The following is a 26844-nucleotide window of genomic DNA, read 5'->3' as shown; positions in this document are numbered from 1 at the left end:
CCTCTTGGTAGGTCGATAAGTGTTAACACATATCTGGCTCGCGGGCTTTTCCTTATATCACTTGCACCTGTTTATATGGGGGAACTGCAATCCTTAGTGCAAAGTGAAGTGCTTGAAGAGAATACTAATAATAAAAAGAGCTTCAACTTGTTTCGCAGGCCACAATTCAAGGGGAAATCTTAACAATAATTGAGTTAGAAAACGAACAAAACATTTATTCAGGCAACTTAAGTCAACAGGAGCCGCTATCACAGTAAAATCTAAAGAATGCATGGCATCCCGGAACGGGCAACATGCATCGCTTGTGGGAAACACAGTTAAGGAAGTCATATGACTGGAAGTTGAACTTCACAAAATTGTGACCACATTATGAGGTGCAAATCTCGCATTCCGCAAATCATCGTTCAGTAGCGATGTTTCGGCTGTGTAAGATTTCTACTGCTGTGGATGCTGTGTGGTACCCGAGAAAACACCATATTTGCAAAAAAAAGAAAAAAGAAAAAAAGAAGTGCACCAATCAGTGCAACACAGTGACGCACACTATTGCGTACGTGCCACTTGAATGCGATCTTTCACGCATGAAGCAGTAAGCACCTCATAGCCTTTCCATAAGGCCTTCATCGCATTCTCAGAGAAATCGAGCAAGCACAAGGCATTCAATGTTTACACGAGATACCTTCACAATAGCAATCACCAGTTGCTGATTGCCAAGCTGCTGCTAATGCGATATTTCCTTTCATGGATATCGGAGATAAGATCGTCCCCATGTATTCAGAGCAAAAGAAAAATAAGCTTACTGTAATTGTCCTTGACGTGCCCATGGAAAGAAACAGCGCTTCGCCACGATTGCACTGACACTTCCACGAGAGCGGGAAAAAGAGAAGGCCAGTAAACGCCTGTGCGCAATAATCGCGCCGCAACCTCGCATTATATGCAGACAAAGGGAGGAGGAAATATTCGCGGATACCTGATCCCTCGATGAAGCAAGTACTTGAGCACGTAGCGTTTGGTCCGCACGGCGTTCTCCTCTCGAAGCCGGCGATTGCACACGTAGACCATCATTAGGCCCCTGCGCGCGCGAGCGAGCGCCTGCACGTTAGGTTTGGCGGCTCGTCCCAGCAAGGGAACCGCGCACCTGGCCTGTATATCATCTCGTGTATGCATACCTAGATTCAAAGTGCACTCGATCAACCTTCCCATCTTGAGACAGAGCTACGCAATCGGTGTGTCTGTCTTTTAATATAGTACGTAGCGTCAACATGCCTTGTGTTAGTTCTTGCGTTACTTAACAATGAAACGTTCCATAAACTTTCAACGTACATATTACTTCTTGCACGTATAGTTCTCGGCAGTTGAAACGCGATACTCTGAGCGCGTGGCTGCTGGTGGTGAGGGTGACGGTGAGAGCGAGAGCTTTCGTGGAACATGTAGACCGCATCTCGTAGACAACCGTTCATTCTGTGGTGCATGGTGACGCCGGCGAAGCTCTGCTTGCCATGGCTTCAAAACACTGCGCTCACGTGGCGCGTCGCGCGAAGCGGCTGGAGCTGGTGGGCGCGCATTACGAAGGATCGCAGAGCTTCGCCGGCGCCACCGAGAACTACACACTGAACGGCTGTCGACCGGATGCAGTCACCATGCGTCACGAACGCTCTCGCCCTCACCGTCACCCTCACGAGCTGCGAGTATCGCGTTTCTATCGTCCAGCACTGTACGTTGCATGATATCAAAATAAACCTTACAAAATTCCTATGATCCGAGGTGATGTAATCATTCTATTTTGACGCTTTTCTTCCTTTGCGCTGTTAAGTGGTGCGCACGGCATTATCGCCAGGATTGACTCGCAGGGAACTGCTGATGTAAAATGTGAGCATTCCAATGAAAGCGCCATTGCGAGGCTTCTCTTTTAGTATTATCATAAAGCTCAATAACAGTTACGTTGGTAGGATATACTCAAACAACATGACAATAGTGAAGATGCCACATGAACAGTAGCATTGGTAGCAGTTTACTGCACTTTGAAAAGGAAGTAATATAAGTACTGCGGGTACAGTCACTATGGCTGTGACCCGTGCTTTTCGTCCGTACGTTTATTCTTCACATAATCAACTACTCAACGCTATTCATGTCAGATCTTGTTTGTGAAGCTGCTACCGAGACGAGCCTTGACAAGTTTTATATTCTCCAATGAGAAGCCCTATTTTTTATTTTATTTATCCTAATACAGCCCTAGTTCAAGTGTTTTTCAGAATGCAAAGATGCACGTGCTATTCAACCTCTACGGCATTGCTGGAGCCAGAGGGGGGCTGGGATGCAACATTTACACTATTCATTACATAGCTGTACTTGTTCTTCAATCTACATCGTACACTTTACGCAATGTTAGATAATTTATTTGTAACATACTTCGTGAATCACATACTGATGCACTATTTCGTGCGCTTCATTGCCGTCATCTCAACGACGTCGAATTCTGTAGGCCTCAGAATGCTCGTCAGGTTATACATAACCTTTACTCAACCTTCTTCTGATTTGAATGTAAAAGAAGGCTCATTGATAAGAGAGGGATAAAATCGCGCGACAAAAATATTCGCAGCTTTCCAGCCGTGGGCAAGAAATATCATGCACAAAACTTATCTTCACGCCCGTTTCTTACAGCAAGCAGATAATGGTATCTCCGGCAGGGGTGAAGTTGACGATAAATTGTATGGTGATGTCCTTGATCTTGTCCTTGAGCAGGGCCAAGTTCTCTGAAACAAAGCCCCGGGAGACGGAAGCGTTACGGTGGTTTTATTTGATCACACAATCTGCATATTAGTTTTTTATTATCATTTTTTTTACGTAGTTCATGTCAAAGGGGTGTCTTGAAGGGTAAGTTGGTACGTGATAGTGCGTGGAAACAGCGCAAAAGCGGGGCTAAGTAGAAGCAACAGAAACTCAGGTCTTCAACAAGCAGCACCTTGGCAGCACAATGTTCTTCGTGTGGCTGCGCTCCACTCTTCAATGACTGTGAGGTCCTCTCAAGATATCGAAATAGGGTCGAGCGCGAAATCGATGAAGCCTTTCATATCAAGAAAAAGGGGAACACGTGCGTCAGCGAACCCTGAATCGCGCTTCTAGAGAAAGAGATATTGTTTTTGTCAAGTTAAATGCGATACCTTGACTCGTGGCGGACTTTTGTTGTAATTTCGTCACTGTGGCCGTGTGATAGTTCATGTATTTGTTTCTTTTTAGTTATTTTTGCTATGTATTTTTCGATGCAATAAACTTGTGCCACTTGTTCGAGCAGCGCTTGCGTTGTGTGTTCAATCACTTAGTCCCGTTTTTGCGCTGTTTCCGCGTAGTTCGTGTAATTGCGGCAAAAATAGCTGCAGTAGTTGAAAACTGACGAAAGTAACTTGGTGTCCATTGCAGTGGCGCACCACACCGGTGTTTTGCAAACGGTAATTTATTCGAAAGGTCTTAATAGCTGGAGAGGGTATGCTGTAGGACTGGGCTCTATGTCGTATAGTGTCGTACTGAAAGCGGACATTATAGTAACCCTATCAAAAAATCTCATATGACACGTATTACACATATCCAATAATCTCGTATGATCATACGAGAACACATATGATTCATATGTGTTCATACGAGATTATTGGAAACGAGGCATATGTGTCATATTAGAATTTTCGATAGGGTTAAGTCGTTTATGAGACAAGTTACGTTTCAACATTCGTAACGCTTTTCGCGGAATGTCGACCAGCTTCGCTGGTAATAATCTCAATATGCGTAAGTCATATAGCGTAAGACTAATGGTGTGACTTCAGACGAACAAAAAAAAAAAAAACGAATGGGAATTTGTAAGCATATTGCTTAAGTTCAGTGTAATATTGAGCCATTTTGCGATTTTCGTTAGACATACAAAAAAGTAATAGCTCGGGGTTTATTGTAGCTATGTTATTTCGCGAAATAAACCCTGACATAAATTTATAATGGTAACTTCCTCCTTTGGACTCAAGTAAGTTATCTATCACCCAGTTACCACACGAGGTTGCAAGATGTTCTCACTGGTCAGCATCATGGAGTGCAGCAGCAGGAAATGGCCCATGAGGAACCAGACGACGCTGAGGGCACGCAGGCCGACGACGCTGGCCATCTCGGCGGGCTCGTCGTCCGTGCTGAGCAGGCGGCGCGCGTTGCTCGGCGCCGAGAAGCAGCGGAATACGTCGCCCGCCCAACTGTTCTGCGTCACTGTTTCAAAACACGAGCGAGGTTGTGGCCATGCAGTTTAAATGGGGCCTGCAACACTTTTACAAGTAATCATCGACTGTCTTCATCGAAGGAGTATATTGTCTCCCCAATCGACTGCCGCAAAAATTTTTAGAATCCGTGAAGTACGAGCGGAGTTAGAGGGATTTGTCGCACGCTTTAAGCGCTTTCTCTCTCCTTCCGTACCTGAGAGCGCGCTGAAAGCTGCGCAGGGGGCGATGACAAGGGGGTAACCAAGGAGGTTTAACCTCCTTGGGGGTAACAAACTACGCTCATTCGTCAGAACGCCTCATGACCTTGAGAGCTTTCTTTTTTTTTCTTTCTTTTTTTTTTTTTGAGCGCGCGGATCCCTTTCAGAGTAATCCCGGCCGCAGTAACTATGCAGCTCACCATGATAAAATCAGCCAATGGCCTTTGACCTTGGTTTATGGCATCATTTGTCGAGAGAAGAGCGAGTGATTTCTAGGTGAATTTATGAATTTATTGCAAATTCCAAGCTGCGTGCTGCGCTATAATGTTTGGCTCACGTGTTCTCAGGAGCCTCGGGTATACCGATCGGCAGCGTTTTCTGACCGCGTTGAAAAAGTGTCGCAGGGCCCCTTTAAGTAGTCAGATACAATACTATTTATTTCTAAGAGAATTAAGTTTATTCATTTTCTCGATCACTCGATAACTTCTGTGTTATTGCGATAGTAGTGATATGAACACACCAGGTGCATCTTTCCCGTAGGCGTCGCAGTGAGGTTCCGTATAAAGTCCGAGCGCACTGAAATCTCCCTGCGTGTCACTACTCTACGTGCGAGTGAAAGCGTGCGAGTGAAAGCGTGCAAGGGCAGCCTATGATGGTGGCTCAAGCGGAGAGGAAACGCACCGGCAGTCTTCCCCATCGCGAAAGGCCCGTAGGGGGTTCCTGAAGGTGGGATGCGTGGCTCCCGTAGGGAACTGCGTGCTTTGATCAGCCGGGCGCGGTCGCGCGCCCTATCTTTACAGGGTTTAGCAGGCGGCTCATACGTGCTGTGTTGTCACCGCTCAGTTTGCTTGGGAGCGATAGACAGCCGAAAGGTCGCTTTGCTCGCGGCAGCTGTCTCGTTTCCTTACGCCATCGTTTTGTTGAGTTACGCAAAGTCAGATGCTTAAGGGGTTAGCTACAGTGTCAATTCTGGTGACTTCACGCAGAAGTATGGCTAGTTGTAATGACGTCATGTGCCAAAACATGCAATATGGCCGCTTCTGCGTCACCAATGGAGCCACTGAAAGGAGCGGCCGTGGAAACGTCACGATATTTTGCGCGAGCACGTGACGAGAAGACCATACCGTGTCGTGATGTCAGGGTAGAGTAGCGACCGAAACTAGCTTTTAATAATTATAACACTATCTGGGATTTCACGTCCCAAAACCACGATGTGATTATGAGGGACGCCGTAGTGGAGGGTTCCGGAAATTTCCACTATCTGGTGTTCTTTAACGTGCACTGACATCGCACAGTACACGGGCTTCTAGCATTTTGCCTCCATGGGAATGCGACCGCCGCTGCCGGGATCGAACCCGCGACCTTCAGGACAGCAGCCGAGCACCGTAACCGCTACACCACCGCGGAGGACGAAACTAGCTTTTGGAAACATGATGTCATTACTTTTTCAGGGTGCCCTCACGCTTAGACGCACGTTTTCTGGGCTCTTGAAGGCTTGGCCTTTGATTTGACGCATCAAAACAACAACTGAATATGTTCGTGTCTGGACCCATTTACGGCATCATCCTGTCTGTCGACGGCATACAGCGACTGTGGCGAATACTATGTATTGCGGATAGGACGAAGTTAGCACTGATTTCTCTTCTCGGTTTTTAATTTTCCCATTGGTCTTAATGCTTAACATTTAATGCTTAGAGGGGAGTCCCTCATTTGTTTTTGAGAACCGTCGCTATTGGTATGCAAGTTTAGTTTGGTAAGCGCTGCTTTATTGAATATATTTTATTGCGATAGCACTTATATGGACACTCTCGGCTGGTTTTTGCCGTCGCCGTCATGACCCGTATATATATATATATATATATATATATATATATATATATATATATATATATATATATATATATATATATGTATATATATATATATATAAGCCACAAAGAAAAAATAATTCAGAAAAGTCTCTCCGAGGCTCGCATTCGAACGGACGACCCTTCGTTCCGCAGCGCGAGGCGTGCGGCGACTAGGCCACGGAGAGTACGTCTTTCAGCATAGTTTCAGCATACATCATTTACCGCTGGCGGTAAATGGTGTATATAACACCGATGGTGTGTATAATGGTGTATACAATACCGCTGGCGGTAAATGGTGTATATTTACCGCTGGCGGTAAGTGGTATGTAGCTCGGAAGCGCTTCAGCGTGTTCTCTTGATCACCAACGAGATGGCGCGAAGGGTGCGCTTTAAAGGTCGTCGCCCCGCTCGTTGCGATACGCGCTTGCTTGGTATACCTTTACCAGCTGTACTTTGCCCTACAGGCCGTGGTCGCCCGTGCGCGTGCGCTAATCCTCGTGATGGGGGCGGTTTGTACGTCTTGTGCTTTCACCGCAAAGTTGAAGTTACACAGCGCACGAAGGTCACTTCGCTCGCTGCAACGCCCGCGTTTGCGAAAGGTGACAACTGTGACAGTTGTTTGCGCTCGCCCTGTGTATGCCTGTGCGTTCGTTTCGTGCGTCCTACTTTGTGTTTGACCAGTGCGCTTTAAGTGTCGAGCTGTGGCAGTTATTTCGCGCTCGTCTTGTGTGTGTTCTTTTCATTCGTCCTTTGCGCTTGAGCAGCTCGCTGGAAGTTTCGAGCGGCTTGCCGTTCTTCGCGTTACATTCCAATTTGTTGCTATCGCATTCATTGCTTCGCCGTTGCGGCGAAACTGACTTTTTTATTATATGTTTATTTGATATGTTCGCGCTTCTATATAGCGCCGGTTAGTCCTTTACACAGATAATATGTTGATTAAAAATCGCAGACATAAAACAAGAAACAAGATCGCACCTAGAGACAGCTTGTTAACCAATGCATAGCGATTCACTTAAGATGTCCATTCACAGAGTGACATTTCATTGGACATTGAGGCGAAGTTACCCTGACTGCTGTTCCGAGTGGGCTTCAAGTTGTCCAGAAGAGAAAGCAGCGATCCAATGACCACGAAGAACAGGATAAGTCCAAGCGCCACTCTGAAATCGAAGACAGATCGCGTACGTCTGTAATTATGCACCATTTGCAGACGACACGCCACGTAGAGCTCGGCTACGTGTGAAGCGCTTATAGTTCGGTGTGACTTTTCTGAACCCATATATTCATCAAAGGCAACCATAGGTCGTCAAAAAAAAAGTGCAGCTCACTCAGAGTCACTCAATAAATATATGAAAAAATCCGTGAACAGGGGGTGGGTGCTCGAGCCGACGTTTCGACAAGTGGACTTGTCTTCTTCAAGGCTGGAACTGATCATCATTTCCAGCCTTGAAGAAGACAAGTCCACTTGTGGAAACGTCGGCTCGAGCACCCACCCCCTGTTCACGGATTTTTTCATCGCAAGCTTCCATCTTCCACTTCCTGCCGTTTTCAAGGAATATAGTATGTGGCGCTTAGGGCTCACTCGGTACAGACTCACCAAAATTTTCCTCAACTACACTAACTTGGACTCAGACTCACTGAAATTTTTCTCAACCGGACTCACTCGGACTCAAACTCACCAAAATATTACTCACTCGGATTCACTCAGACTCAGAATCACGGCTCGATCTGAGTCTGAGTGAGTAGACACATGAGTGCGTTTGCCTATAATTAGCTGTTTTGATCTTTTTGGGAATGTTATTTAAGGCCAATATCTCACACAGTCAGAACTCTACGTGGCTCCTATTGATCTCGTACCTTCAAACACGAGTTATCAGTGGTTGCCATCGAGCAAGGACATATTTATGAAAGACGCTACTCCCAAGAGATATTTTTGTCAAGCACTTCCCGTGAAAGAGATTGCGAGAGGAGGTCAAGGCACACCCGTTGCAAACCGGTGCAATTTCTCCTCCGTAAATCACGCCGGTGATCAATAAATATTGAGGTGGCGTATAAACGCTAGTGTGCTGAAATATGTGTGAGCAGACGTGGGTATAGACGTGGGCCGAAATAAGGCTGATAGTAATGCTGAAGATGAATAGATAGAACCACAGCTCGGCAAAAAAAGTGCAGCTCACTCAGACTCACTCAAGAAATATATTTTTGTGCTTAAGGCTCACTCGGACTTAGATTCACTAACACTTTTCTCAACTGGACTCACTCGCACTTAAACTCACCAAAATATTGCTCACCCTGACTCACTCAGGCTCACAGCCCTATCTGAGTCTGTGTAAGTCTGAGTGAGTCGACTCATGAGTGAGTTTGCCGACCTATGAAGGCAACTGACGCAAGATTTGCAGCATTCAATTATTTATTCAAATTTAAGGTCCTGGACCTCAAGATCATTGAAAAAAGCAAGCCTCAGGCGACACTGATGAATTTACTGACATCACTTTTCTAGGAACCAAGGGGAAAATTTACAAAGTTTTCTTTTATCTCGTAAGCGACATTTGTCAATGTGGTGTTGCCATGCGGACATCAGGTTCGGAACAAACGGTGGTGACAGTACAGACGCTCATCGTCCCATCGCTTCTTCCTCTGCTGATTTCCGCTCAACGACAATGCACATGATGCAGCAACTGGCCCGACAGGGAACGCTTCTGTCATTGGTCAGGCGCCTTCATTAGTGAGATGTAGAAAAGTCAGAATTGACGAAACTTTTTTTCACGAACATTTCCAGTGTAATGGCGCTATCGTTAACGCGTACCGAGGCTTATATTCACAAAAAATCTCCGTCACTCGAATTGTCGATACGGGAAAATCACTCTACGTAATATTAGCAGGATGTCTGTAGATTGTGAACAGCACTTGCGAACGAAAAAAAAAAAACTTTCTGAATTCGCAAACAGGACACTGTATTCGCAAAAATACCCTTTAATCACGAATATTTTTGCCGGAGAAATTTGTTGCGAATTCTGATAATGGACATACTATAAAAATTGGAGGTGACCCTAATTCTTGACTGAAGTGCCTGGTAGTGGCTCTCGCACGTCGGCTTTCGTGGGCCCCGGTGTATTCCTTGGGCTAACTTCGTGTTTCGTCGCACTACCGAAGCGGATCTCGGAAGCCACGTAAAAAGAAGCTCGTTGTTGAGACCTGCTCCGCCAGGTGCCGCAGTGATTCCAGCGGCTCACGAGAAAAAATGAACTCATTCAATTAACTTTCATTATTTATCCTGACAGTTAATTGGCCCTTATCGTAGGTAAACTCCTAGTATCCAATATAACTCAACTTCAACGGGAGCCATCGATTACGCACCAGTTTTTATCTTTTAAAACACGTTTTCTGAATGTTCGGTAAGCGCTCGACCGGAAGTGCTCGGAAGGAAAACAAAAGTGTCGCTCGTTGCTCGAGCCACTAATAAAAGGCAAATGACACAAACCGCTTGCGAATATCGTTGCTGTGATGTGGGCCTTGGTTTCAGTAGGGTTTCCTGTAAGGTTTGTGTGTCGTGACGCAGAAGGAGTTTACGTGGGAAGTGAGGACGTAGCGCTTTGGCACTCGCTGCAGCTTGCTCAGTGGTCTGTGACGCTGCTGCTCGTTTTGCCCACCCGAAAAAAATCGTTACTGCTAATAAAACAAAAGAAAAAGAAAATAAAGTGATGTGGCTGGGTCATACAGTCGTTCACGAACTGCACATGACATTATGAGATCATGATGGGTCCAATACTGATGGACTAAATGTAGAGACAATGCTATCGCGATATCAAGATATTTCTTGTACAGGAAGATACGCTGGATATAAATTACGCAACCGAAGTTATGCAGACACATAAGCTGCCGAAACATGACCAGGCTCGTGTTTATAAACTTGTTTTTTGCAACCTAACACTGACCATTAAATTGTGTTGGGCGTACTAGTCCATTTCATTCTCTGTCGTCTATTCGCAGCTGAATAACATTCGGTTGTCGTGATTCTTGAGGTTCATGTCATAGAAGTCATAGCACTGCTGCGTGTTGTTCACTTCGCTCCATACTATCGTTCGCATGACAACTCATCGAAATAACATCGAAAATGCGTGGAGAATCTCGACCTCTCTACAGCTGGCAGTTTTACGTCAGATAATAAAAATAAATACAGCGAACAGCAAGGTAACCTCCTCGCAAGGGCGGGGAAAAAATAAGTCAGGATAGAGGGGGTGATGTGAGCACAGCTCAATCAGTTTTTAGCCTTTTTTGCTTGTAATGAAAACCAGCACTCTAAACGAGACGTTTACGTGAGGAGGCAAACACTACGCCGTGTATTTTTCCCCTGCAGTCCTTGTACAGTTTTTAGCGTCGTTTTCTCCATTTTCAGTGATGTAGCTCAAACCCGATTCAATACACTAGTAAGGTTTTAACGAACGACCTGCCGCGTACTTCTTAGCCCCCAGGAGAGATCTATAGCGCAAGGGCTCCTTGTGAGAACAGCGGTGCCTGCTTTACCGCGGTTTGTACGTAGCCTCGATGTCAAGGAAGTCACAAGGTCAAAGTAAGATGCCACACATGAAGCTTAAACGAGTTCCTAAGAAATATTCGCATTGAAAGAAAAATTCATCGCACAGTACAGGGGTCGAAGACAGCACCATCGTTTTTCCGCGCCAGTCGCTCTCCCAAGTAAACGTGCCAAGAGACTATAGTATAACGCAATGGCGAACCTCGAAGTGACGGGACATTGGTAAAGGCAAGCGTGTATCGTTTATTGCTATTTTAAGCTTCCTTTCAACACTCCCTGAATGTCATCCCTCTCGGTGCTTTCACAGAAAACATCTTTTGAAAACGTCGTCGTACTGCTGTAGGGCGGGCACGGGAGCGGTGCGTTCGTTAGTTCACTGGTAGAAAGAATCTCACGCGTTCGCGCAGATCTACACACAAGTACGATTCATTTCAGGTCTGATTCTTCACATAATTCGCAATCCACCACGCCCCCTCACGGCTCTGGTGTCCATTATGGAAGACCGCTGCCTCGTCCCTTTTTCAGTAACTAACTAACTAACTAACTAACTAACTAACTAACTAACTAACTAACTAACTAACTAACTAACTAACTAACTAACTAACTAACTAACTAACTAACTAACTAACTAACTAACTAACTAACTAACTAACTAACTAACTAACTAACTAACTAACTAACTAACATCCGCCAGAAAGAATTTCACGATGACTGGCGACGTTATCGTGACTACCGCTAAAGCAGCGCAGCGACACAACGCATTGCCCCCACCGAAATGCACCGTGCATGAGGCGTTTACTGCAGACGGGATCACCTCTCTTTCAATCGATAAAACAGCAGCGCAATTGAAGCTACCCGGACAAACCATAAGACGCTTACAAACACGAGCGCCTGTTGTTTGTCATTATCTCTCTGACTGCGCTGCTGTTTTATCGATCGTGTGACACCAACTAGCCCGCCAAAACTACCTTAACAAGGTTCTATCTCTCGCTTCCCTCTGGGCATGCTGCGCCATTTAGCGTCACAGCTGCAATCTCTGCGTTGGCTGCGTGGTTCTGAATATGTATGGAGTGGCTTCAAGTTACGCCAAACAGCGGACAGATTTTAAGGTAATTTTGTCGTCAATAACGAGTGGCACATACCCATTGACCAAATATTGTGTCAAAGGGATTCATTTAAGAGGGGCACATACACAGTTGAAGATACGCAGTGGCCCATTTTCACCTTCCGACAATCGGCGTTGAAGGCGGTTCCCTCAGAACTGTATACCCCGCTACTCCACCTCTTAGGCCGTGGATTACGACGTGACTTGATTGGGAATCAAAGAGATTAGATACCGGGAAACCAGACTTACAAAAATAGCTGAAGCTGGGTAACGTTCCCAAAGAATGCTCATCGTATTAAAGTGAGACGCTAGTGACATTTATAGAATGGGTCAGCAGACCCAGACACACAGGGCCCGTATTCACAAAAAACTTGCGCTAAAAATTGCCTTAAGAGAATATTTCCACCAATGACGAAGCGGGACATATCACTAGCGAAGCCGAATAACCAATGGGAAAACACACTTTCGAAAGAGAGGTTTTGTGTATTCGGCCCCAGTTTTTTTACACTCTAAGAAAAAATCGAGTATTTGGTGAGTATTTCTGTCACGCAACTGTAATCGTAATTTACCTCGCTTATTTTCTTTGCGTTATCACCGCGGTCCCGGCACTTCCCGGTCACGAACGACGTGCGCGCTATCAGCGTGACATAGCATTCTCGACAGGAAAGTGGCGAGAGCCGCGTTTTCAAGAAAGGAAACGCGAGCAAACCAGATCACGATTATAGTTGTGTGGCACAAATATTCCCCAAATGCAAATTTTTTTTCTTAGAGTGTAGGAAGATACCGGCAAGGAAGCGCGTTCTGCTGAAGACGGATGCCGGTGCCGTGAACGTAACAGGACGGGGCAGTGAACGTCGGCTGTGATTCGAATCCTAGACTACATGCCTCGCGTGGGGCCATACATTCCGCATCGTTGGTTCGCAATAACTCGCGGTGGGGCGATGTTTAACCACTGCTGTACGCGCTCGCAGAATTCTTCCTACAACTGTGTAGACGTAGGGACAACCAAATACGCGGCCCTTCATCTCGTTACGGTTCTCCCGTTACGTGAGATCATGTTACGAAGAATGCCATGAACGTGCTTTAACCCGTTTGTCAAGGGGGGCGTCCTCGTTGGATCGGCATTTATAAACCTATTAAGTCAGGCGCGTGAGCTAACAATGCAAGTACCGCTTCTTTCCGTTCTTTTCGAGGCCATGCACCCGCACTCACGCACAACTGGCACGCTTTTTGGACATTTGAGCCTAACTGAAGCGCACAGAAAAAAAAAGACGCTTACAGATGGTGAAAATGTTCGTTGCGCCACGTTTCAGAACAGACACACGCAACCATATCAAATAAAAAGTGCTTAGTATAAGGGTGCTTTTTTTAAAGACAATGCACATTTTTTATCAAAATGCCTGTGAGACACAGGCACCTGTCGTATTCGCACACGAAATCTACGTCGAGGCGGATCCGCAGCTAAAGTGAAGTTCAAATGGCTAATGAACAAAATATCTTCAATTAACTTATTTAATTTTTGACCTGATCGCAGTTGTTTATAGAGGTAAGTTGTAGGCTGTCACAATTTCTAGAATACCATTTTTTTTATAAACTGCAAGAATTGCACGTAATTTCAGATGTTCATAATCGAATTTCAATAGCGATATCGAAACCGAGGGTACTTTTCTGGACACTGTCAAATTCCGCCATATTGTTAATTTCTGCAATTTTTCAATTCTGTAACAGGTACAGATCATACAATGCGTAGGTTAATGAAAAGATATGCATTGTAAGACCTGTGCCTGTGAGCCGGCGCTGATTAGTATTCGAATTCTGGGCAGAAGTGGGAATGCGCTTGCCAGAGAACTCATGGAAGCTTGTCATTTAGGGGCGAAGCTCCTTAAGGCGGCACCCGTTCGTCCCTCGTCGTGGTCGTAGTAGTGAGTAACAAGTCTTACGCTTTGACCTCCAAGGTGGTGCCGGTGGGAGATTTCTCCTGTGCGTTGTTGAACAATAAAAAGTTCGCAGCGTGCGCGTTAACTAAAAGCCGAATTCTTCTGTCTCTCATTCCCCATTAGCAGCCATTGGCATGTTCCAGTAGGAAACGTTAGTAGAAGTAGAAGTGTAAGTGTTAGCTAAAAGCCGACTTCTTCTGTCTCTCATTGCCATTAGCAGCCATTGTTTACCTCCAAGGTAGTGCCTGGTGAGATTTCTCCTGTGCGTGATTAAACAATAAAAATTTTGTTCAAAACGCCGTTGATTGATGAAATAAACCAACGAAAGACGCCAGATGTTTTGTAAAAGCAGAACGAAAGAACGCCAGATGTTTTTCTTAAAGTGTAGTAGTTGTATTTAGCCACCTCGCCCGATCGTCAACGGGCGAGGTGGACCGGCAACGGCTCGAGGACCCTGCCGTACGAGAGTTAAATCACACTAAAAGACATACTTTGCGGGCGATACACTCTAGTGAACTTTCAACTTTTCGTCTTAATGTACATGATAAAGAAATTATTTCTACGAAAAACGCAAGGCACACCTTGAGCAATATGTTTGGTTTTGGGACGCTAAATGGAACCATGAGGCGATGCGAAACCGGAGCACTTGCACGATCGCGTTCCGTTGGCTTTCGTTGGGCATGCTACCGACCTCGCGTCGTGGAACGCGCGTCCTGTCTTCCCTCTAGCCTTGCCTTTAATTCGCACAGGGCGAGCGGGAATGCGGTCGCTCTTGGCGCTCTTTCGCTCGGGAGCGGACTTCTTCCTTGCATTTCACCGATCACAAGTGATAATGAAGGGACCACGTAAACCAACAGTACAATAAATGTTTGATGTTTAATATATACACGATGTTTCACACTCTTTATATTATGTACTGGGCGCATTTCACGGAAGAGTTTCACGGTTTACAGATGATTCCCTCCGTAGCTTCGCCCCACTCATCATCATTCACCCCGTGGATATGCTGTGATTTTTTAGAAAGAAAGAGAGCAACTGTATCATAACACGTCTGCTGTGCTGCGCAGCAAAGAAAAACAGTCCTTAGAAAGATTATTATGATCTGTATTTATCTTGGTCTTCCGGACTTGATCATTGTTGTGTGACTGTAACGTGAAGTGCACCTGCACGTGCTAACGCGGCTGTGTATATATGCAGGGAAACTTTTCTGAATAGAGCTTAGCTGCGAGTAGCGCTTGTCCTGTGCTTCTGCGTTCCATCTTTGTGTTCCGCCCTGTTCGAAATCGCGCTATCCAGTATTTAAGATTATGAACCCACTAGCCCAGCAATGAATTTTGTTAAGCTGGTACTAAAGCCTCGAACTGAACTCGCAGCCTCGCAAGATTACCATGCTGAACACGACTGCGCAGCAGCGTAGTGGCGTAGCCACTGGGCCGCGGTGGTGGGTAACCGTTAGTATTATCAACACCTTTTACGAAATATGAGCACTTCACTCAATAAAGGAGGGGTAGGGGACGGAGATTAGAGAAGAGGTTTACTTTCAGTGGATCATTTAAGCTTTCATTTTGCAGCTCTGGAGCATTGATCAGTGATCAGTGTTAGATTACATACGTCTTGCATTCGCTCCGTGCTTAATAAGTTGTTCAGCGCGTGCTACGCGTCCAAATGTAGCATTATATTTCGATGTCTGAAAAAAAAAAACGCGCTGATTTAATACGATACTCCCCGGTTGATACCATCGCAAAAATGGCTGGAAATTAGAAAGGAAATATACAGCTGGAAAAGGACGAGGAATGAAAGGCAGCGAGGTCAACCAGACGCTCGTCCGGTCTGCTACCCTACACTGGAGGGACGGGGTTAAGCTTATGTTCCAGCAATCGCTGCGACTAGGCGTGAGCGCCCGCAGTCTGGGTGTTTAATTGGTGTCTTTGCAGTGTATATCCAGAACTGGTCAGTTTTATTTTTACGATAAAGCTGATGAAGAGCGAAGAACTCTTCAACATTTGCACTTTCTATAAGCTCGGGGCGCACAATTGTACGCAGTTCAGGTCAACTGCTGCGCCGACTGGCCGATGCTTCAGTCATGACTGAAATCTACATAAGTACACGGCGAAGGGCGGAAAGTAATCGACAAAAAAGAAAACGGTGATATTCGGGTTTTGGAAACTGCTCCTGTGCAAGTATGTCAAGGCACTCGTTATCCTGAAAGAAAACTCAACCCGCCGGGGCGGTCTAGTGGTTATGGTGCTCGACTGCTGACCCGAAGGTGGCGGGATCGAATCCCGGCCGCGGCGGCTGCATTTTCGATAGAGGCGAAAATGTTTGGGGCCCGTGCACTTACATTTAGGTGCACGTTAATTAAAGAACCTCAGGTGGTCGAAATTTCCGGAGCCCTCCACTACGGCGTCTCTCATAATCAATCATATCGTTGTTTTGGGACGTAAAGCCCCAACAATTATTACTGTTTAAAGAAAAGTCAGGGTGATTTCTATCAGCCTGTAGCAAGCTGGTGCAACGGCGTCACTCAAAGTCCAGAAGCTCCTGTAGGTGTCGAATGTTTACACAAGTTTCTTAGCGTTCCGCGAAGTCGTATACTTACAGGGCAGCGAAAAAGGATGGAGTCCAGTCTATCGCTTCCGCTTGCTCGCGGGTCTTGCATCCGGTGACTTGAATCGATATGGTGACGTTGGTGAAGGTTTTCACAATGGTCATAACTGCAGGAATGGAGGTTGGGTCAAATAAAAATCCACGACTGCAATGATAGTCCACCATTTTTTTTTTGCTTACTGAAATTGAAGATGGATTGTAGGTCCTTTTCCGAGCAGGATGACGGCACGCACATTCCAAAGAATCCGGGGAAGTCTTCCACAACGTTCTCGATTTCCCCCAGAAGGTAGCGCTGCGAAGTAGATGGAGGGGAGAGAGAGATATTATTAAAGGAAAGGAAAACAGGTCGGCCTGAGCTAGTGTGTTTTGGCCTGATACTCTACACTAAGGAAAAGCGACTAAAATAACGATGAATGTCGGCTATTGCCGTAGCCATAGGGGGTTGACGGTGGTTCTCCCCTCCCCCAAATTATGACATTTGGCACACACATAAAGGAGGGGGAGTGAGGTGTCGGAACCCCCCACCCCCGCCCTCCTCGAAAAATAGTTCTGCCTGTGCCTTTGAAGACGCCGGTGATGAGGACAGGAAAGAGTGATACGGGGATCTGTTATGAAATGGAATAAAGGAAGACATCCGCGGTCGTTATCAGTTATGACATATCTACTTAGATTTTGCTTTTACAGTTGCAAGACGGGCTTGTGGTACGGCATATTTGGATAACAATGGTAGCGCAAAGAAACAGGACACAACAAGGCAACAAATAGACGAACACACAGTGCTACTATGTGTGTCTCTATTCGTTGCCTTCTTGTGTCCTGTTGTTTTGAGCTACCATTGTTTTTACGTTCCAGCGTACTATGAAGAGTTCTTTGTCATACTTACCAGCCATGTTAGACCTCACATCTGCATTGTTAAGCAGCATATAGTTTCACAGCAAATCTGTTATCGTATGAGGTTTAGCGCGGCAAAGGCCTACGTGCGAGTGTATGGTCGATTTGAAATAGAACGGCAGCTCCACGTTCGGGATGGCCCGAATTCGTTTGAAACGTAATGCTGAATTACTGTAAGGCAAAAGTCACCTTACATGTATCTCATTCGAATACAGAACCTCTCATATGTGCGTTTTTTAAAACTAGTAATCCATTGCCGGACTTCTGCTCTAAATGCGGCAAGACCAACCAACCATCCGATCACGCGTGCGAACCCGCCTGTAAGCTATGCGGAGAGGCGCATAAAACCGTAAGCAAAGATTTCAAGAAAAGACTTAAACACAACCCGCCGCCGTTCCACATCCGACAGCAACCCATGGACAGGCTCAAAGCACGAGACTGTCTTTGGAGTCTATGGGACGAATAATTCCAGGGATTAGAAAACCAAACCACCAACTTGCGCAGCAGCGCTGGCAGCACTCCCACAAGAGGTCAATCATGGTCTATACTCCGACCACGCTCGCGATCACGATCCGACCACGCTCACGCTCGTACTCGCTCAAAAGAGTGAGATATGCGAACGTAGCGAGTAGTTCGAGTGGCTTCGGAACTAAAAGGCTTTTGTCGCATAGTGCAGCCTGCTCAGCCTTGCGCACTCATTTATTGTGACACTGTACATAATGATTGTCGGTTGTTTCGCCGGTAGCGCATGCGGTGTCCATGGGCTCCGATTCTTCAGCTTCGGGACCTAATGCCAGCGCTGCATGCACATGTCGGCGATCGCGAGGCAGCGTTGCTACTGGCACTACATGCATTCGTTGACTATTCGCACGCAACACGGTCACGTTTAGGGATACTTGCCTTGCTTGGTTCAGTTGTTACCTTGGGCTGCAAACGTGAAGGGTAGTCTGCAAAGAGTGACGCTACTGCATCCTTCTTAAGCCGCCGCTTCTTATATTCTATGCAATCTTCGCGTCGTAAACGACGGCTGCATATTCTGGTGTAGTTTGAAGATGTATTAGGAGACCAATTATCCCGCTTAATTCTGCAAGCCACCTCTACCGAACACCAGCGGCAGCTGGAATTTCATGGAACGACAGCCGAACAGTGTATTAAGGCGAAAGCCTTAGATGCCCCATCAAACGCGAAAATTGACCGTCGGTGGCGTCAGCACGAGTGATGCAAAAATAATTACGTGATGACGCCATCATATGACGTCACAGATCATAAAATTTTGTGACATCGTCGTGATGTCACATAACGTGACGTCGTCATATTACATCTTCGCTTGGTCAAAATGGGCCGATCACGGAGGCAGTGCATGCCTCCGCTGATGTGCAGAAAGCTTGCACTGCCTCCGATCCTTGAGGCTGTAAGAAAACCACGTTAGGCGCAGAAATAGCTCGGAGGGAGGCAGGGAACGTTCAATACATTGACTAGAAGAAAAGAAGAAGATGGCTTTCGCCTTTCAGTCATCTTAGATGAATGCATAAGGGGCCCTGTGTGATTTTTTTCTTTATCAATAAAGGGAAATTAAAAAAAAGACAATCGTGATTTCTTTCAGTTCCATTTGCAGAGTGGAACACAACAGTATGACATACTAAGGCATTGGGGCGGTTGCAATAGCCTGAAATAGAAAATAAAACGCGAATACTATGAAACTCGATTGCAAGTATCGAACCGGCAGCGCGGCCTGACAGTCTGCCTGCGGAATGCTTACAGCGGGGATGGAAAGACACGCGAACATGCGGCATCTGCATTCTTTGCTGTTTCGTATCTACTTTGAAGTGGTTATAGCCTCGATGATTGATGAGAACACGACGTCATCCATGACACAATAAAAGACCATCTAGCATCTTTTTATTGCCACCACGGTTAGAGCGTGATGAAAACAGCGCGCCGCTATGTTCGCGTTTCTTTCCATCCCCCTGTACCTGTGAAAGCCTGCAAGGAGCACAAATGCAATTAAACTCGGATGCAGACACGAATTCGTGAGCTTCGTGATACGCGCGGCCGTTCAGCGCCAGCTTCCCGTGATAGATGGATGCTATGAGCGTCCCCTTTATAACGGGGCGGTGACAAGTGTGCCACCTGGCTCGACAAAAAAATCCCTTTCCTGTTTTCTTCTTTTTATGTTGGCCTAATGCCTCTACTTTGATAAAATCTATCTTACTACAGGAAAAAAAAAACAATTCTCAGCCCAGTTCTCTGGCCTTTACGACAGACTTTCCTTATTTTTTTCCCAATATTTATTTTTGTCCTTTCTCTCTAATTCTCTGCCACCAATACTCTAACCGTCTCTTACTTATTTCAATCGCGGGTGTGTTCAGCTTTCCATTGTTGTCCCTAAAACCCAAGGCTTCATGCAGGCTCGTGCCCAAACGTACACTTGGGTGGATATCTCCACATTTAATCAGAACATGCTCCGCCGTTTCCTTATCTTCCCCGCAGCATGTGCATTGTTCTTCTTCTTTACTGAATCTCGCTTTATAACTACGTGTTCTAAGGCAACCCGATCTCGCTTCAAACAGTAAAGCGCTTCCCCTTCAATTATCGCAAGATGCCTCCCTCCTTATTTCATTTTTGCCCTTTCGGTAGTTACTCAAAGCCGGTTTTTTCTCCACAGCTGCCGTCCAGTAAATCCTCTCCGCCTCTCTGACTTTTCGCTTAACGCTCTTTGTTGACATATTGCTTACACTACCAGCCGTATATTTACTAGTGAGCCTCCTAGTTCTTTTTCTCCACTGTGTATCCACACTCTTCCTATACAAATAACGGAACACCTTCTCTGCCCATCTACTCTCATTCATATTCCTTAGCCTTTCTTCGAACTTAATTTTGCTCTGAGCTTCCCTCGGCTCAAAACCTGCCCATCCCATATCGCCCTTTACAGCCTCATTTGTCGTCTTCCGGTGAGCACCCAACGCGAGGCGTCCCACAGTCCTTTGATTTACATCCATTCCCTATTGCACCACTGCCCTCATGCACACCACTGAGTTCCCAAAAGTAAGCCCCGGAACCATTGCACCTTTACACAGACCTCGAAGCACCTCGTACCTATTGTATCCCCACAACGCTCTGTGCTTCATTATTGCAGCATTCCTCTTTCCTTTTGCTGCCGAGGCTTTTTCCTGTACCTCCATGTACCTGTCACTCTCATTTACCCACACTCCAAGGGACTTGTATTCGCTTACCTTGTATTGACACCGCCTCTGATCACAGGGATCACTGAATACCATCAATCCACACTTCGTTACACTAAATCCTAGTCCAAGAGCTTCACCTTCCCTTGCGCATATATCCGCCAGCCGCTCTATATCATCTCGACTGTCGGCAAATAAGACGATATCGACCGCATAAAATAAACCTGGAAGCTTCTGCTCAATCATCACGCCGCCCTGTTTGTGTGACAGATTAAAACCAATGCTGCTACCTTCTATCGCTTTTTCCATACTCACCATGTACAGCATGAATAACAGCGGGGACAAAGGACATCCCTGTCTCAGCCCCTTGCTAATCTCAACGTTCTCTTTGCTACTCATTCCTTCCCATTCTATGCAAACTGTATTTTCTCGGTATATCTCCCTCAAAAGCTGTATGCAGTCGTCTCTTATGCCCATTCCTTTCAATATATCCCACAAAATTTCCTGATTAACGTTGTCGTATGCCCCACTGATGCCTAGAAAAGCCATGTACAAGGGCCTATTTTCTATTTTAGATATTTCTATGCACTGAGTGAGAACAAACAGGTTATCGTCTAACCGCCTGTCGACTCGAAATCCGTTCTGAAGTTCTCCCAAAATATCGTTATGTTCTGCCCATGTTTCTATTTTCATTTTTACTGCTTGCATCGCCAAACTGTATAGTACCGATGTAATGGTTAGTGGTCTATACGAGCGAATCTTATCCTTTTCTCCCTTGCCTTTATAGATTAAGTTCATTCTACTTTTTCGCCGACTGTCCGGTAGTTGTCTGTCCTTTAAGCATTTTTCTACGGCTGTCAACAACGCTTCTTTAGTGTTATGTCCTAGTTCGTTAATGAGGCTAACGGGGACCCCATCTAAACCCGCGGCAGTGCGCTTTGGAATTTTTCCTGCGGCCTCTTTCTAGTTGAAATTCTCAAGTACTAGCTCTTCCTCGGTTGCTCTCTCCGCCACACTTTTACTCACCGGGGAAATCCCCTGGAGGCACTTTTTAAACGAATCGGCTGTTACATTTCGGATGTAACCTAGCGCTTCATACCCTTCCAGCGCTCTTGCACAGCACAGAACGCTGTGCAAGTCTACTTGCACAGCGCCACCACGCGGCAGCGGCGAGCGGACGCGGAGCGCGCGCTCAACGGCCCGAGGAGAGCGTTCGCCCAGGCACTGAAAAAATAGAGGAGGCGCTGGCCGAGCCTACATGTGAATATGTCGTTTCAAGGTGTGCCTAAGACTCCCTTATATAACTATATCATTTTCCTTTTTAGTGCCTTCCCTCCCCAAGCTGCAGCCCACCAATGGTGAATACGTGAATAATTACGCGTCAACGACTAAATGCAGTCAACGCCGACGCCTTTCGTGTTATCGTACGCCAAATTCCAATATGGACCTCTGGCCTGCCACTTTCAGAGATACAAGAAATACTGAAGGATTCTACTGTTGAAGGGGCTGTGACACGGTCACGCAACAATTTGCGTTTTTCAGTGAAAAATAGTAGTGGAGGGTCCATTTTACCTATACATACATGAAAAATGCACTCTACAATAATATTTCGTACAAAATAAACCCTAGATGTCGCCGGCTACAAACCCCGCCCACCGCCGGCGACAATCATTTTGCATGGCGTGTGTGACGTCATGTACTTGCATGGAGTGGAGCAGTCATCTTCTACCAAGGTTTCAGCCGCATCAAATCGTTCGATTTCAATGCCAAGCTGAAGAAAGTTGAACTGGCTCGATTGCACGCGCAGCGACCAGACAACAAAATCGTTCGCCGGAATGCAGACGCTCGCACAGCAAGCAGCTTGTTATGTCACGGCTCGCGGGTGCACCAGTGTTGCCCGACTCTCGGGTCGCTCGCGCCTTTAGAAAAATATGCTATTATAAATTAAGCGCTTGACCAGTGGTGCATCATGAAGTAGGTTAAAGGGACACGGAAAAGGCGAGTACGAGTGCCTGGGAAAGCTCAGAAAAAAAATAACCAGCCCAAACCATTACCCTTCTAAAGATGTGGCTTTTTTTTTTCTTCTAAAAGAGCCAAATCCAGAAACCGAAACTGGGCAGAATTTCACGCGAGCGTAAAGCGCGCCTAAGTATCTTTCATTTCTAAAACAATTGTAAAAAAATGGCGCCAACTTGAAAAGGTTGTTTTGATTTTAAAAAAAATAGCCAAATCTCGCATCTGTTTCAATCCAACTGAGCCAGATCCATTAAACCAGCTCTACGTCAACAATCGTGCCCGAAACAACCAACGTGGCCGCATCCAATGTGTTTCATTTGTGTCCTAGTTGCTTTCCTATTGTGCTTTCGTTCCCCAGTTAGTTTTTCTTGGGCGAGTTGGTACATACTGAAAGACATGATGTTGTAAGGCAAGACTCGAATATAAAGAGTAAGAGGCCGACTTTCTCGCTTCTTTCTGCCTTTAAGTGTTTTTCGATTTTTGCGCTACAGTATCATCTCCTTCTTTTGCTCCAAGATGGTATATTCGATATAGAAGACAGCTGAAATGAAAATATCGGACACCGATCTATTCTTCAAACAAGAAGTGATACGAAACGGCGAGGCTTAAAACGAGCTAAGAAGAAGAAGAAGCGCTGAAACATTTTTTGAAGGCCTTCAATAGATGCCAAGAAGGAGAAAACGCGGCCGAGAGTCCAGAATGGTGCGCCTTTTTGCATGGAAGGACCACTCGCTCTACAAGTCTAGTCATCGCCATTACGCCCATGCAACAAAGGACGGCACCAAAGGAAGCACAAGAATAGCAGTAATTTTGTCGCGAAATATTGCTGTATCGTTCATTCGCCGTCATTAAGACTTCTTTTACGAGCTAATTCAAGCCCAAACGAAATGTTCCAATCTATAAGAGCCGAATCCAACTTTTACTCCTGAATACCGAGAATAGAGGGCTATATAGATTTTAGCCAAAATATAGATTTGAGCTATTTTGGCGACATGGGCACACTGGAAAAACATTGTTGGAGCAGGCCCGACCAATATTGTCAGTAGCAAGAAACTGCGTTTTTTTTTTTCAGTTTCATTTAAAGTGGACTTGACTTTCAAAAAAAAAAAAAAAACTCCGCGGATTATACTGTAAGAATCGATTTATTAGTACAAACCTAGCAATGTCTCTGGGCCCGCCAAAGACGGGCACGCTGCCTGTTGCTCTAAACAGACCTGGTAATTTTCGCATTGACATCATTGTTCTTACATATGGTACTAAACCGGAGACTCTTATCAGATTCAGTTCCTAGGTATCTTGGGCTATCGCTACAGGGCTAAGTGGCACGATTCTAAAGAGTCGTTGCCAGCCTTACACGTTGCACGTTGCTTGAATATGTGCTATGGTGAGTTACGCCTTATTGCTGCTTCGTCAACGCTAGATGTGTTGCACTTCCCCTACGTGTTGTGAATAACAGAGGCTTTCATGACAGAATGTTCCGCCGAGAAGGAGTTCAACAAAAGGATTTGATATATTTATACGATTGCGCGTAAGAGAAGCTTATTACAAATGGCCTTGCTTTAAAATTTATCAAGGTTAGAGGCTGGTATTGCTCACAAGTCAACAAATCCGGAGTCCGGCGGCGTGAACATTAATGGTACCGATCATTGCGAACCAGTTCTGCGTGATCCGGCAAGGTGACGGAAGAGTTATGAAAGGTAGTGATAGTTAGGTAGGCCCACCCCGGAGGCAGTGCCCCAATGGTCGAGGTGCAGAAAGCTTCAAGGAGGAGACTTTATTAGTAAGGATATGCCAAGTGATTATAAATTACAATAAGTGAATAATGCGAATGAGATGTGAATTAAGGTGGATTAAAGGGAAAAGAAATGCGAATAAAATTAGTAGGAAATGGAGAGAAACGATAGAATGAATTCAAGTGAATGAAATGTTAAAGCGAATCAAACTGACCCGATAGTGACTTAACAGTCAATGAAATGAAAACAGGTAAACTAAGATTAACTGAAGGTGGTTCAAATGTGAAGTCACACCTCCGTGACCAAGTAGCCAGCATAAAGAACCAGTGGTGATACCTGGGCGACCGAAAGAGAACAATAGAAAGTGAATAGGCAATCAACTGAGAATGTCAATTTAATTTATTAGTAAGACTCTCGTGAGAGCATAGGATTTCTCGTGTGCTTTCTTTAGTGTTAGTTAGAAGGACTAGAGAGCGACATAGAATTCCACGCATACTTGATCCATCTCTTTACCGGGTGTATCATTGTCATTTTATCCACTTTCCCATTTTCGCCAAACCTTCCTGTGTTTGTGAAATATTAAGCTTTTCTTGAAAGCATGCAAGAGATCAGATATGGTCGGCTTGAGCAACGGGTCTCTGGCCCCCTCTTGAACGTTGCAATGACATAGCGCACTTGAAGCAGAGACAGTCCACAATTCCTTAAAAAGGGTGGAAACTCGGGTGCCCCACAAACCGTCAAAATGTCATGCGTTTTTAAGTGCGAAGCATTTTTTAGCGAACCAAAGGCACTTTGATCGTTTCTATCTATCGATATATCTAGCCGCCTACGTCTGGGCGCTCTCGTGGTCTCCTCCTTAGCTTGGTATATACCAAACTTGGCATAGAAGGACATGGGTGTATGAAGAACACGATGCGCAGGTCACGACATGAATGACGTGACTATGCCTGTCGCATACGTCATGAAACCCTTTCCACCAGTCACGTGTGACGCGTACCTGCATAACACAGCCCGTGGTATGCGGGTATGCGTCACAGGTGATTCACAATCTTTATAAACCCAGGGACAGTGAGAAAAGACTTTGAACATCTTATCGCCATAGCGTTAAGGTGTCCTTGTCGCAGAAAATATGGTACCGGGGGCGACGGCGTTGTCGATGAGCGGAAAGTCCCGATAGAAGCAAAGACTAAAAATCATGGCTCAGGCAGGAATCGAACCCAGGCATTCTGCATGGCAGTCAAGTATTCTCCCACAGAGCGACACCAGTGCTTCAAGCTGCTTAGGAAAAAAAGAACACTATGAAGGCGTAATGTCGGGAAAACCCAATTGTTGCAGTATTGGCTATCTGCATTTATAACATTGTAATCAACATTGACTCCGCAAGCTGTAGTCAAGCGCTGCTCGAATACGCCGACGACCACTACTTATGATTACACGTCATCGAACCGTAGTGTGAACTTCATCGCGATAAAAGAAACATCGCTTCAACGTGAGTTCCAACCTTACGTCGAACAATGACATACCCCCCTACACGCCAGACATGTAGTCGACCTGTCTGTGAAGCCAACGATATTTGCACAACTACTAAATTTTCCCAAAGACGTCGATCCACTTCGTAACGCTTGACTACACCTTCGAGCTGTTGTTTGTAAGACACCGTTTCATATAAGCCTAAATTAACAAAACTCGTTGCAGGCCTAGCTGGTTCATAATCTTAAATACTGGATAGCGCAGATTCGACATAGGACAGAGATAGAACACTGATGCACAGGACAAGCGCTACTCGCAACTAATTTCTTTATTACGAAAAGCTTCCCTACATATATACACGAACGGATTCCCCGTCCGAGCTTCTGCACCGAGCAGAGCTACCTCTACCTACGATCCGCGATAGAGCAAAAATACATCGGTCGACCTGATCTTCGAAGAATATTTCTGCCATAACAACACCTTCCGTTTTTCACTTTTCCCTCGCGTAATAAGAGAATGGAATGCACGTGATACAGATACTGTAGCACAGCCAACACTTCAAAAATTTCTAGAAAGTGTTGAAAACCTCATGTCGGTGCTCCAGAGTTCTATGTGCTAACCTACTTGCGTGCGGGTGAAGGCATTTACACTCTAACGTTTTATTTTATCTTCTTCATCTTTTGGTTATGTAGGCAACGTATTGCTATGCTTGTATGTTGTATACTTAGTGATTCCCATGATCGCGACGCTTGCACGTGATGATGTCATTACTCTTGTGTGCGTTTTATTCTTATGTACTCTTCTTGTATTGCCATTGCATTACCTTGCTTGTATAATGTTTGTATCTTTTCCACTCCTGCAATAACCCTCAAGGAGGGTTGAGAGTATTCTGTAAATAAAATACACAGCCGCGCTAGCACGCGCAGGCGCAGTGCCCGTTAGAGTCACACAGCAATCGTCAAGTACGGTAGCTAAAGACAAATGTATAAAAAATCTTTCCAAGAACTGTTCTTTGCTGCGCAGCACAACAGACGTGTCACTGATACAAGAACTCGTTCTTTCTGTGATGACTTCCAGA

General features: G+C 45.6%; 1 protein-coding gene across 1 annotated transcript in view; it reads right to left on the bottom strand.

Annotated features, from left to right (window-relative positions):
- LOC119386361 (uncharacterized) overlaps nucleotides 1-26844 on the bottom strand; it is a 55421-nt gene that overhangs the window by 6253 nt on the left and 22324 nt on the right. Inside the window, exons 6-11 of the mRNA XM_037653713.2 lie at nucleotides 16655-16766; nucleotides 16467-16581; nucleotides 7360-7451; nucleotides 4054-4236; nucleotides 2657-2750; nucleotides 968-1069 (exon numbers count right to left, since the gene is read on the bottom strand). Coding sequence (XP_037509641.2) covers nucleotides 968-1069; nucleotides 2657-2750; nucleotides 4054-4236; nucleotides 7360-7451; nucleotides 16467-16581; nucleotides 16655-16766 — 698 coding nt within the window. The remainder of the gene's footprint in view (nucleotides 1-967; nucleotides 1070-2656; nucleotides 2751-4053; nucleotides 4237-7359; nucleotides 7452-16466; nucleotides 16582-16654; nucleotides 16767-26844) is intronic.

This window comes from Rhipicephalus sanguineus, chromosome 1, assembly GCF_013339695.2.
Source record: "Rhipicephalus sanguineus isolate Rsan-2018 chromosome 1, BIME_Rsan_1.4, whole genome shotgun sequence".
NCBI lineage: Eukaryota > Metazoa > Arthropoda > Arachnida > Ixodida > Ixodidae > Rhipicephalus > Rhipicephalus sanguineus.
Note: the sequence above shows the minus strand (reverse complement) of the source record. Positions and strands in the feature narration are given on the sequence as shown.